Source organism: Triticum aestivum, chromosome 4A, assembly GCF_018294505.1.
Source record: "Triticum aestivum cultivar Chinese Spring chromosome 4A, IWGSC CS RefSeq v2.1, whole genome shotgun sequence".
Taxonomy (NCBI): Eukaryota; Viridiplantae; Streptophyta; class Magnoliopsida; order Poales; family Poaceae; genus Triticum; species Triticum aestivum.
In genome coordinates this window covers 734785268-734797946 of record NC_057803.1, presented here as the reverse complement: position 1 = coordinate 734797946, position 12679 = coordinate 734785268, and the positions used below count along the sequence as shown (strand labels likewise).

The following is a 12679-nucleotide window of genomic DNA, read 5'->3' as shown; positions in this document are numbered from 1 at the left end:
CAGATATTGGGAGCCGTCATCTGCTTCATTCAGATCATCTAGCTTGTGAGGGCTGCGTATGATGTCGAACAATTCCTCTTCTCTCTCTCTGCCGGTATTGTCCGCCATAGCTTTTACTTTACTAATACAGAAGAAATATAAAACAATTTAGTATTCAAATTACAATGCATGGATGCAATTAATCAATAAGGAAAAACTGAATCTCGAATACATCGTCTCGAATATATAATCTCGAATACATCATCGTCTTAATATATATAATCTCGAATACATCGTCTCGAATATTATATATCGAATACATCACTGGCTAGGTACCTAATAAAGATCGAGTACTACAGAAGAATCTAGGGCGCCACTCGCGGTTCCTGGGGCGCGGGCGGTGCACACCCAAAGAGAAGGAACCATCACAGGATCATATCTCCGGTCATCTGCCCAAAGAACCCGCCAAGTAGTGGAGAACCTGACGTCGTCCATAGCAGCCATGTAGCGATGGACGTGCTCATCTTCCTCCCTGACACGGCGACGCACCACCTCCGGCGGGGCCGGCTGCCTCTGCACCGAATGTGGCCCACGCGAACGCCACCAAAGAAGATCAGGGTCGACGACGGGACCCGAGGTCGGGTTCCTCACCAAGCGGCGCGCCCCTCCAGGTAGCACCTCCCAGTGCCAGCCCGGCGGAGCCCAATCCCGGACATGGGTCCCCTGAAGCAGGACGTCGTCGCGAACGGGTCGACGGCGAGGATGCGGGCCGGGCATATCGTCGAGAACAAATACTATATGCCCGCAAAAAGTAACATTTTTTAAATGATTGGATTGTGATAACTAAAATTCTATATATATGCAAATTCTAACAATTTGACATTAATCTAATTCATCTAACTAAAACTAATTCTAAAATTTCCTGATTATATAACTACCATTTCCATAACAATTCTAATATTTATATAACTAAAAAACAGAAAAATTGCTAACATTTCTATAAATATTTCTATAACTAAAAAACAGAAAACATTTATAACAATTCTATATAACTAACATTTATAATATTTATATAACTAAAAAACAGAATAATTTCTAACATTTCTATAACTAAAAAACAGAAAAAATTATAACAAACAAACTAATGTGTGTGTGTAGTGTATGTGTGTGTGTAGTGTGTGTGTGTGTGTAGTGTGTGTGTGTGTGTGTGTGTGTGTGTGTGTGTGTGTGTGTGTGGACATGGCGGCCGGGGCGAGCTCACCGGCGAGGCGACGACGGGGCGGCGACGACGGGGCGACGCGATGAGGCGGCGACGCCGGGGCGACGCGACGGGGCGGCAACGCCGGGGCGGGGCGGCCGGGGCGACGGGACGGGGCGGCGACGACGAGGCAGGGCGGGCGCGGCGACGGCGGCCAGGGCGTGGCAACGGGGACGACAGGGACGGGGACGGCCGGGGCGGCGACGTCGACGGGGGCGGCGATGAGGGGCGGGGACGGCCGGGGTCGGCGACGAGGGACGGGGGCGGCGACGTCGACGGGGACGGCGTCGATCGGGGCAGGGCGGCGCGACGAAGGGAGGAAACAGAGGGAAGAAACAGAGGGAAACTGAATTTTTTTCAAGTGTTGTATATATATGATGGACCTTTACTACCGGTTGGTGGCTCCAACCGGTACTAAAGGTCTGTTTTGGCCAGGCCAAGCGGCGGGAAGCGCGCCCCCTTTAGTACCGGGTTGTGGCTCCAACCGATACTAAAGGGGGGGTCTTTAGTACCGGTTGGAGCCACGATCTGGTACTAAAGTGTGTGCGCTGGCTGCAGGCGGTGCGCAAGTTTAGTCCCACCTCGCTAGCCGAGGGGCTACCGCACTGGTTTATAAGCCCCAGTGCGGTAGCTCTCTCGAGCTCCTCTCCTAAGCAGGCCTACTGGGCCTACCTGTCCTCTTCTGCCCAGTGGGCCTACGGGGCCTTTGCGGGCCTGCATCCTGGCCCAACTAAAGGTTGTGTTTCTAGTCATATGCAGGCCGCTTTGGCCCAGTAGGCGGGCTTTTTTAATTTCTTAATTTTTTTGCTTTATTTATTTTTGTTTTATTTATTTTTGAGTTGTTTTTTCTTGTATTTAGAGTTTCTTTGTGAATATTTTTGCTTTACGTACAAAAAATTACAAACTTTCTGTTAGTGCCGGTAGTTTTCAAATTTAAATAGTTTAAATTTTGAATTATTTGAAATTTGTATGAATTACTAGTTTGTGAATAACTTAACTTTGAAAAAAGTTTTTTCAGCGATTCTTTTTTTTATGTTTAATATTAGTGTGTTTTATCATTATATTCAATTTGGTAATGCTTAGGTTATTTAAAAAATGAAATTCCTTTGTAACAGTTCAGTTTTCGTCGGAGACCCTAATACTTTGAAAGAGATTGTCCATTTTGTACACGAAGTGTATCCAGTTTTTGCCGTAACCCTCTCTATTTTTTCGCACATGCTATTTGTATGAAATTATGATACCATGCCAACTTTCAACCTTTTCTGAATTTATTTGAAATGCTTTTCAATTTCAGAGTCATTTAGCTGGAAAAAATCAGTAAATGCATGAAAAGAATTTGTTTGCACATAAAATTTCTTCGCGTTTCAAATGCCAAAACACATAACTACCCTAACTATTACAGACATTCCCTCCTGGGTGTGAAACACAAAAGAAAGTGATGATAGTGAAGCCGATCACATCCCAGATCTTTGGGTGTGCAACTTTTTCTTCGCGTCTGTCCCTTTGTGCCGTAGCCATGGAAAATCTTCATCATTTAACTGCATGCTCGGGTCAATATTCACTGTGAATGGAGCAATTTCATCAAACTTTTCATAATCTTCTGACATGTCTGTCTTGTCATCCACTCCATGATGTTTCTTTTTCCTGAAAGAACTATGTGGCGCTTTGGCTCGTCATATGATCCATTTGCTTCCTTATCTTTTCTTTTTCTCGGCCTGGTAGACATGTCTTTCACATAAAAAATGTGCGCCACATCATTGGCTAGGACGAATGGTTCGTCTGCATACGCAAGATTGTTGAGATCCACTGTTGTCATTCCGTACTGCGGGTCTTCCGTTACCCCGCCTCGTGTCATATTGACCCATTTGCACCGAAACAAAGGGACCTTCAAATCACCTGATCCATAGTTAAGTTCCCATATGTCCTCTATGTAACCATAATATGTTTCCTTTCCCGTGTTGGTTGTTGCATCAAAGCGGACACCACTGTTTTGGTTGGTGCTCTTCTTATCTTGGGCGATCGTGTAAAATGTATTCCCATTTATCTGGTACTCTTTAAAAGTCATTATATTCAAAGATGGTAACTGGGACAACGAGTACAGGTCATTTTGAATATCGCCATCATTCAGGGCACGCTTCTGCAACCAACCGGTGAAAGTCCTCGTTTGTTCGCGTGTAATCCAGTCGTCAGACTTCTCCGGGTGTTTGGACTGTAGAAAATTCTTGTATTCCTTCATATATGGAGCCACCAAGGCGGAATTCTGTAGAACTGTGTAGTGTGCTTCAGTGAGAGAATGCCCGTCCATACATATTATTTGATGCCCTCCTAGCGTGCCTTTTCCTTCCAGTCTGCCCTTATGCTACGATTTAGGAACACCAATCGGCTTAAGGTCAGGAATGAAGTCAATAAAAAACTCAATGACCTGCTCATTTTCATGGCCCTTCGAGATGCTTCCTTCTGGCCTAGCACGGTTATGAACATATTTCTTCAAGACTCCCATGAACCTTTCAAAGGGGAACATATTGTGTAGAAATACAGGACCCAAAACGTTAATCTCTTCACAAAGGTGGACTAGGACGTGTGTCATGATGTTGAAGAAGGATGGTGGGAACACCAACTCGAAACTGACAAGACATTGCACCAAATCATTCTGTAACTTTGGTATGATTTCTGGATCGATTACCTTCTGAGAGATTGCATTGAGGAATGCACATAGCTTCATAATGGTTAATCGAACGTTTTCCGGTAGAAGCCCCCTCAATGCAACCGGAAGGAGTTGCGTCATAATCACGTGGCAGTCATGAGACTTTAGGTTCTGGAACTTTTTCTCTGTCATATTTATTATTCCCTTTATATTCGACGAGAAGCCAGACGGTACCTTCATGCTGAGCAGGCATTCGAAGAAGATTTCCTTCTCTTCTTTGGTAAGACCGTAGCTGGCCTGACCCTGATGTATGCCATCTTTTCCGTGCATACGTTGCTGGTCCTCCCGTGCCTCTGGTGTATCTTTTGTCTTCCCATACACGCCCAAAAAGCCAAGCAGGGTCATGCAAAGATTCTTCGTCACGTGCATCATGTCGATTGCGGAGCGGACCTCTAGGTCTTTCCAATATGGCAGGTCCCAAAATATAGATTTCTTCTTCCACATGGGTGCACGTCCGTCAGTGTCCTTCGGAACAGGTTTTCCGCCAGGACCCTTTCCAAAGATTACCTCCAAATCCTTGACCATATCATGTACATCAGCACCAGTACGGTGGCGAGGCTTCGTCCGGTGATCCGCCTCACCTTTGAAATGCTTGCCTTTCTTTCTTACGGGATGCCTTGTCGGAAGAAATCGACGATGTCCCAGGTACACATTCTTCCTACAACTATCCAAATATATATTGTTGGTATCATCCAAATAGTGCGTGCATCCGCGATATCCCTTGTTTGTCTGTCCTGAAAGGTTACTGAGAGCAGTCCAATCATTGATGGTCATGAACAGCAATGCCTTTAGGTCAAATTCTTCCTGTCCGTGCTCATCCCACGCACGTACACCTGTTCCATTCCACAGCTGTAATAGTTCTTCAACTAATGGCCTTAGGTACACATCAATGTCGTTGCCGGGTTGCTTAGGGCCTTGGATGAGCACTGGCATCATAATGAACTTCCGCTTCATTCACAACCAAGGAGGAAGGTTATACAAACATAGAGTCACAGGCCACGTGCTACGGTTGTTGCTCTCCTCCCCAAAAGGATTAATGCCACCTGCGCTTAGACCAAACCATACGTTTCTTGGGTCACCTGCAAACTCCTCCCAGTACTTTCTCTCGATTTTTCTCCACTGCGAACCGTCAGCGGGTACTCTCAACTTTCCGTCTTTCTTACGGTCTTCTGCGTGCCACCGCATCGCCTTCGCATGCTCTTTGTTTTGGAACAAACGTTTCAACCGTGGTATTATAGGAGCATACCACATCACCTTGGCAGGAATCTTCTTCCTGGGGCGCTCGCCCTCGACATCACCAGGGTCATCGCGACTGATCTTATAACGCAATGCACCGCATACCGGGCAAGCGTTCAAATCCTCGTACTCACCGCGGTAGAGGATGCAGTCATTAGGGCATGCATGTATCTTTTGCACCTCTAACCCTAAAGGGCAGACAGCCTTCTTTGCTTCATACGTACTCTCGGGCAATTCGTTGTCCTTTGGAAGCATATTCTTTATCATTACCAGCAACTTTCCAAATCCCTTATCAGATACACCATTCTCTGCCTTCCATTGCAGCAATTCAAGTGTGGTGACCAACTTTTTTTTGTCAGCTTCGCAATTCGGGTACAACAATTTCTTGTGATCCTCTAACATGCGCTGCAACTTCGTCCTCTCCAGATCACTTGCGCAGTTTCTCTTTGCATCGGCAATGGCCCGACCTAGATCATCAGCGGGCTCATCTGATGCCTCTTCTTCAGCTTCTTCCCGCATTGCCGGCTCAGCTTCTTCCCCCATTGTTGTATCATCATATTCAGGGAACCCATGGCGAGGATAGCCGTCGTCGTCCTCTTCTTCTTCATTGTCTTCCATCATAACCCCTATTTCTCCGTGCTTGGTCCAAACATTATAGTGGGGCATGAAATCGGACTCAAATAGGTGGACGTGAATGGTTCTTGACGTAGAGTAATTGTGACCATTCTTACAGCCAGCACATGGACAAGGCATAAAACCATCCGCCCGCTTGTTTGCCTCAGCGGCAAGCAGAAAAGTATGCACGCCATTAATGAACTCAGGAGAGCATCGGTCATCATACATCCATTGTCGGCTCATATTCATTACACAACACCGACTAGACTAAATTAATACAAGTTCATACATAAAGTTCATACATAAAGTTCATATACAGCACTTAATTAAATGCAACATACAAATAACTCTCTAGCTAAAGAATTTAAATGCAACAATAAATGCGATGAAGATCATACCTAAGGTAACAATTGATCCAACAGCATAATGATACCAAGCCACACTATCAATGGCATATTTTCTATCTTTCTAATCTTCAACCTCATTTTCTCCATCTTGATCTTGTGATCATCGACGACATCGGCAACATGCAACTCCAATTCCATCTTCTCCCCCTCAATTCTTTTCAATTTTTCTTTCAAATACTCGTTTTCTCTTTCAACTAAATTTAACCTCTTGACAATAGGGTCGGTTGGAATTTCCGGTTCACATACCTCCTAGATAAAAATATCTATGTCAACTTGATGGGCATAATTTGTCATCAACACGAAATGCAACAACTAGTTTTATAAGAGAATATACCACATCCGAATCATAACAAGGACGAGGGCCGACAGGGACGGATATCAAAACCATGGCACTATGTATAACAAACAACATACGGGTAAGATAATTATACGATTAACTATATATCCACATCACACAAACATCAATTTGGTAATGTAAAACATTCATGAACAAGAGCCTCACCACAAGGTGGTGCCGGCGACGGGACGGTGCGGGCGATCGGCGCTGGTTACGACGGAGATTTAGAAGGCACTAAGTAAACCACACCTACATATGCAAACTAAGTGTTATTTTTGACCTCAAATTGCATGTAAATCAAATACTAGCAAATATAATTCCTCCCAAGTTAATAACTATACAAAGCATTGCAAGAGCTAATCTAGCAATGAGAGTTGAAAGGACAAAGTTGCTAACCTTTGTGATCATTTGAATGGATGGGGGCCTTCAAATTTTGACAAATTTGGGGCAAAATGTGTGATGAGCTCGAGAGGAAGAGGGGAAGAACAGAGGAGGAGAGGGGAAAGGGGAAGAACAGAGCGAGCTCGGGTGGACGAAGGGTTTATGTAGGTCGACCTTTAGTACCGGTTCATTGCCACGAACCGGTACTAAAGATGCTGGACGGCCCCCAGACTGACAACACCCTGCCACCACCCTCTTTAGTATCGGTTCGTGCCACGAACCGGTACTAAAGGTTCGCCACGAACCAGTACTAATGAAAACGGCCGGCTAGCCGTTGGAACCGGCACTAATGGACACATTAGTGCCGGCTCAAAATCGAACCGACACTAATGTGTCTCATATTAGGTCCTTTTTCTACTAGTGTATCACACTGAGTTAATGATTAATGAATGGAGAGATGGAGCCGAGTATATCTCACCTGAGTACGGTTCCTCTCGGCAACTGGCCCTTCTTGTAGTACAACGGGTGGCTCAGCTTGTAGAGCGAAGGGTCATGGTTCGCATCACCCTCGTCCCACTCCAAGCTGTCCCACCATTCCTTCTTGCAGTCCACATTGGGGAATTGCTTGGCAACGGCACGGGTAGACGCCTGAGATTCCAGCAGCCCAGTATCTTGATAGTTTTGAGCTTGGGTGCCAACATCTTACTCGCATAGATGCAGTGCGACCTAGGTAGATCGTGCATGTGGATGCGCCTCAGGTTGGGGAAATCCATAAGTGTTAGCTTCTTTTGGAGCTTAGGGTCCAAAGGGAAGATCTCCGTGAGATCTCCACAACACCCGATCTCGAGGGTCTCTAGGTGAGGCAAGGTAGTCATATGAACGGATAAGGGGAGCATAGGTATGAGCCTGATGCAATTGGCTATGTGCAAGAATTTTAGGTATTTAAAGAATATTTATCGGGTAGGCATATTGAACTCCAATTTCAAATATAGCATGTAATTAGGAGCTGGAAAAAAAAGTTGATGAGCGCTCCTTCGGAAGCCTCACAAAGATTAGTGCCATTTGGCGTGCTCTAAGCCGCCACCACATGTTGCGCTCTGGGCGCTCCCTCCAAATTTTATGTTTTATTTATTTTTTCGCACGTGTTTTCGGTTTTTTAAACAATTTTTTCAGTTTTATTTCGAATTTCTGGTTTCCAGCCTTCCTTAGCTTTTGGATACAAAAAATCGAATTTTCTGTTGCGCGAAAAAATGCGTTTTTTTTGCTTCGCCGAGAGGCACGGTTTTGATTTTGCGAGAGGCACAATCATGCCTCTTGGGAACGAAAACAGAACACATTTTCTTTTTTTGGTCCTTCTAAGAAGAGGCACGGTTTTCCTTCCACGAGAGGCACGGTTGTGATTTCGCGAAAGAGGTACGGCCGTGCCTCTATCGGAAAAGGAAAAACCTTGCTCCCGGTTTGGTTTTTTCTTCTGTTTTTTTCCGATCTATTCTTTTGTAAAAAATAGTTCATGAAAACATATCAATATGGAATCTAACGGTGAAAACGGTTTAAGATTTGGATGCACGGTTTAAGAGATAAAAAGTTTTGAATAAACAGATATATAAAAAAATGGAAAAACTATCAGGTTGCGATAACTGACGCGGCATGCAGTGCGTCACTTGTCACAACATGAAAAAGTGAGAGCGATCTTTGCAAAGAGTACTCCTCAATTAGTGATTTCGAAGTGAAAGATGCGCAAGAAGTATTTCCAACGGAGTCCCGGATTGGTGCTTGGGCTTGGGCCACCCTCACCGCTAGAGCCAGTGCGGACGGGGAGAGCTGGAGGCAGAGACAGACAAGAGAACACTTAATTCTCAAAAAAAAACTTAATCCTCAATGCGCCGAGGGGGGGGGGGGCACACCGCCGCCGCCACCTACGTCCACGAAACCTCGATCCCGCCGCCGCCGGCTGAGACGCTCCTCGATCACACCTTCTCGACAATGTGCTCGTCTCGAAGCCCAATTGTGAAAGGGTCTATCTAAGACCATCTAGATGTGACATAGTTATGTCACATCTAAACTGATGTACACACTATTTGGGGTCTATTTTTTTGTTCTAGTTTTTTTGTTTCTTGTTGCTGCATTATATATTTGTGGGAGTTTAGATTTGACATTTTTAAAAAACATCTAGATGTGAATTAAACAAACCCATCGTGAAAGCATGTCGCTGGGACATGTTGGACGCAAATAACAAACAACAATATGTTAATTGAGTGGCAATAAACAATAATATATACAATATTTTTTTAGTTGAAATAATATATTTATTTGACAGGTAGTTGAAATAATATATAGTACTATCCTTTATCCGGAGTTCCAGACACACAGCAAAGGCCACGGCCCGCGGCTCCTTGGGTTTTGTTTTGGGCCGTGGAGAGGTGATCCAGCGTGAAGTGCAGCGGCCGTGGAGAGGTTTTGTCTTCGGCTCGCAACCCTCCTCTCCGCCGCTCGCCCAAACCCTTGACTTCCGGCCTGATCGCGCCGCCCGCATACCATCTGCCTCTCGTCGCTGTTCCCCTCGACCAGCTCTCTCATCGCCCTTGATCTCCACCGTATAGCTCCCACGATCGATGGCATCATCCCAGAGGCCGACAGAAAGGAGGGCGTCGAGGTGCACCCCAGTCATGGCGCGGGCCACGCTCGTATTCGACATCGTCGGGTACAGCCTGCATAAGGGCATGGGCGCCGGAAAATTCATCCGGTCCCCTCGCACCTCCGTTGGCGGGTATGAATGGTGCATCCGCTACTACCCTGACGGAGACGAGGGCGAGGACCATGTCTCGGTCTACCTCGAGCTTCTGAGCAAGGGTGCTAGGGCAAGGTCGCTCTTCGATTTGAGGTTGCTCAACCAGGCCACCGGGCTGTCAACGTCGGTGACGTCCTGCTTGAAGTCGCCGAGAGTGTTCGATTCGGTCGACACCATTAAGAACAAATATGCTTGGGGTGTTCATTCTTTTAAGAAAAAGAGTGAGCTGGAGAACTCACCTTACCTGCGCGATGACCATCTTATAATTGAGTGTGATCTCAGTGTGATCAGCAACGTACCGCTCGTTGTAGAAACCGTGGACATCCAGGTGCCACCTTCAGACTTGGCAGATAATCTCGGAACATGGCTGGAGACGGGGGAGGAAGCAGACGTGACATTCAATGTCAGAGGGGAGACTTTCCCAGCACATAAGATCTTGCTTGCAATGCGGTCACCGGTCTTCAAGGCAGAGCTCTATGGACCGATGGGAAATCGGACGGCTCGCAACATAAACGTGGAAGATATGCAGCCTGCTGTTTTCAAGGAATTGCTTCGCTTCATCTACACAGATTCATTGCCTTCTCGGGACAACCTCGATGATGACATGGTTAAGCATTTACTGGTGGCTGCAGATCGGTATGCCATGGAAAGGATGAAGATGATATGCGAAGGCATTCTCTGCAGAAGCCTTCGTGTCGAGACTGTGGCAACCACGCTAGCTCTAGCTGACCAGCATCAGTGCAGCAGGCTCAAAGAAGCCTGCATTGAATTTATCATCACTTCAAATAGAATGGCTGATGTGGTTGCAAGCCAAGGGTATGCGCACTTGAAAAGATCATGCCCTGCTGTCTTAGGAGATATCTTGGAGAGTGTAACAAAGTCTCGCACAGTTTAATGTGCTCATTCCAAGGTAAAACTTGGATTAGTTGGCTTACCTTCACTTATCAGTTTCTAGAAATCTTTTTGAGTTGCAACTATATAAGTATTGGAAATTTACTTGTTTCAGAAAAAATATTAGTATTGGAAATCTTAGTATGCTCATCTTGGATTCATGTGTTACCTTCCATGTACCTCCTTGATACATAGCCATCTGAGATGAATCTAGACTATATCTGCTCTCTTTGATTTCTCCTTTTTTTTCTGAAATGTGGGGAAGCCTTCGTATTCGTTGTCATTTACTTTTTGAGAATATATATGCATGCATGAGCTGCTGTACTGATGCACTTGCAGGTGAAGGTTGAGTGATAGATTTTAATTGGAGAAAAGGCTTTGAAATGTTTTCCATACATGTTTTTTTTTCGAAAAGGAGGGCTCCCCGGCCTCTGCATCAGCATGATGCATACGGCCATCTTATTAACCAAACAAAAAGGTCCAACAAAGTCTCAAAGTCTCCAGAAGTATATAAAAAAGGCATAAAGGCTCGCACAGAACCTAAAAGGCTAGAAACACTAACTAGCCAAAAGGAGGAAGCCACAACCGGCTGGCTCAAAATAGAAAAAATAGACAGGAAAACTAATTGCCTATCCTATTACATGACCGCCATCCAAACCGGTTGAAAATATCCCGAGCTACCGTCTCCCAGCGGATAGATCCAGTAACCAAACGCTCCCTGGCTTCCGTCGGAGTGAGTAGCGACCAAGAACGGATCAGCGCCGTAGCTCTGAAGATAACCTGCAAAAAAAGAATATTTGTTGTCCTGTTAAAAACCAAGTCATTCCTGCAATTCCAGAGCGCCCACACCAAGGCGCAGATTCCAACACGAATATGTCGCGCTAACCCGGGCTCTACCCTGTTAAGCCACGTTCCAAATAACGTGTTGACTGAACTCGGTGGAGAAATATTAAATGCAATATGGACTGTCCTCCATAAAACTCTAGCTAGTGGGCAATCAAGAAAAAGATGTTTAATTGTTTCATCCCGATCACAGAAACTACACCTAGTAGGTCCTGTCCAATTACGCTTTATCAAGTTGTCCTTGGTTAAAATAACTTGTTTGTGTAGAAACCACATAAACACTTTAATTTTTAAAGGAACTTTGACATCCCACACATTTTTAGAACTAGGAATCGAGCTCGAATTGATGACATCAACATACATTGACTTAACTGTAAATTCACTCGGCCTAGTGAGATTCCAGCGTAATCTATCGGGTTGTTGGGAAAGTTGAACATCCATCAGTCTCGTAACTAGATGTAGCCAATCTTCCCAACGATTGCCCACTAACGGCCTTCTGAATTGAATATTAAGGGGGATTGATTGAAACACCATTGCAACAAAAGCCTCACGTCGTTGAACAATACGATACAAGGACGGGTATTGGATGGCAAGGGGTGCCCCTCCGAGCCAAGTATCCTCCCAGAATCTCGTACTGGCTCCATCACCAACAATAAACTTTGTCCTCTGAAACAATGAAAGCTTTGCTTTCATAAGCCCTTTTCAAAAGGGTGAATCATTCGGTCTAACAGTGACCTGAGACAAAGTTTTGGTTTGAAGATACTTATTACGAAGGATTTGTGCCCAAGTGGCATCAGTTCCGCTAGATAACTTCCACAACCACTTGCTGAGAAGACATCTGTTCTTGACTTCAAGATTTTCAATCCCAAGACCCCCTTGGTCTTTCGGTCTATAGATGATATCCCATTTGGCTAAACGGTATTTTCTTTTTAACTCATCACCCTGCCAAAAGAAACGGGATCGATGGAAGTCCAGTCTTTTCCTAACAACAACTGGGCCTTCGAAAAACGACAAAAGAAACATAGGCATACTCGTGAGAACCGAATTAATAAGAATTAATCGGCCTCCGTATGACATGAGCTTACCCTTCCAGCAACTCAGTTTCTTTTCGAATCGATCCTCAATACAGTTCCATTCTCTGTTCGTCAGCTTACGATGGTGGATTGGAATTCCTAAGTATGTGAAAGGCAAAGCCCCCAAATCACACCCAAACAATTGCTTGTAGGCCTCTTGTTCATCA

General features: G+C 45.2%; 1 protein-coding gene across 1 annotated transcript; it reads left to right on the top strand.

Moving 5' to 3' along the window:
• Window positions 1-9424: 9424 nt before the first annotated feature.
• Window positions 9425-10600, top strand: LOC123083474 (BTB/POZ and MATH domain-containing protein 1-like). The gene has a single exon (XM_044505511.1). The coding sequence runs from the start codon at window positions 9530-9532 to the stop codon at window positions 10598-10600; it is 1071 nt and encodes a 356-aa protein (XP_044361446.1). The 5' UTR covers window positions 9425-9529.
• The last annotated feature ends 2079 nt before the right edge of the window (window positions 10601-12679 follow it).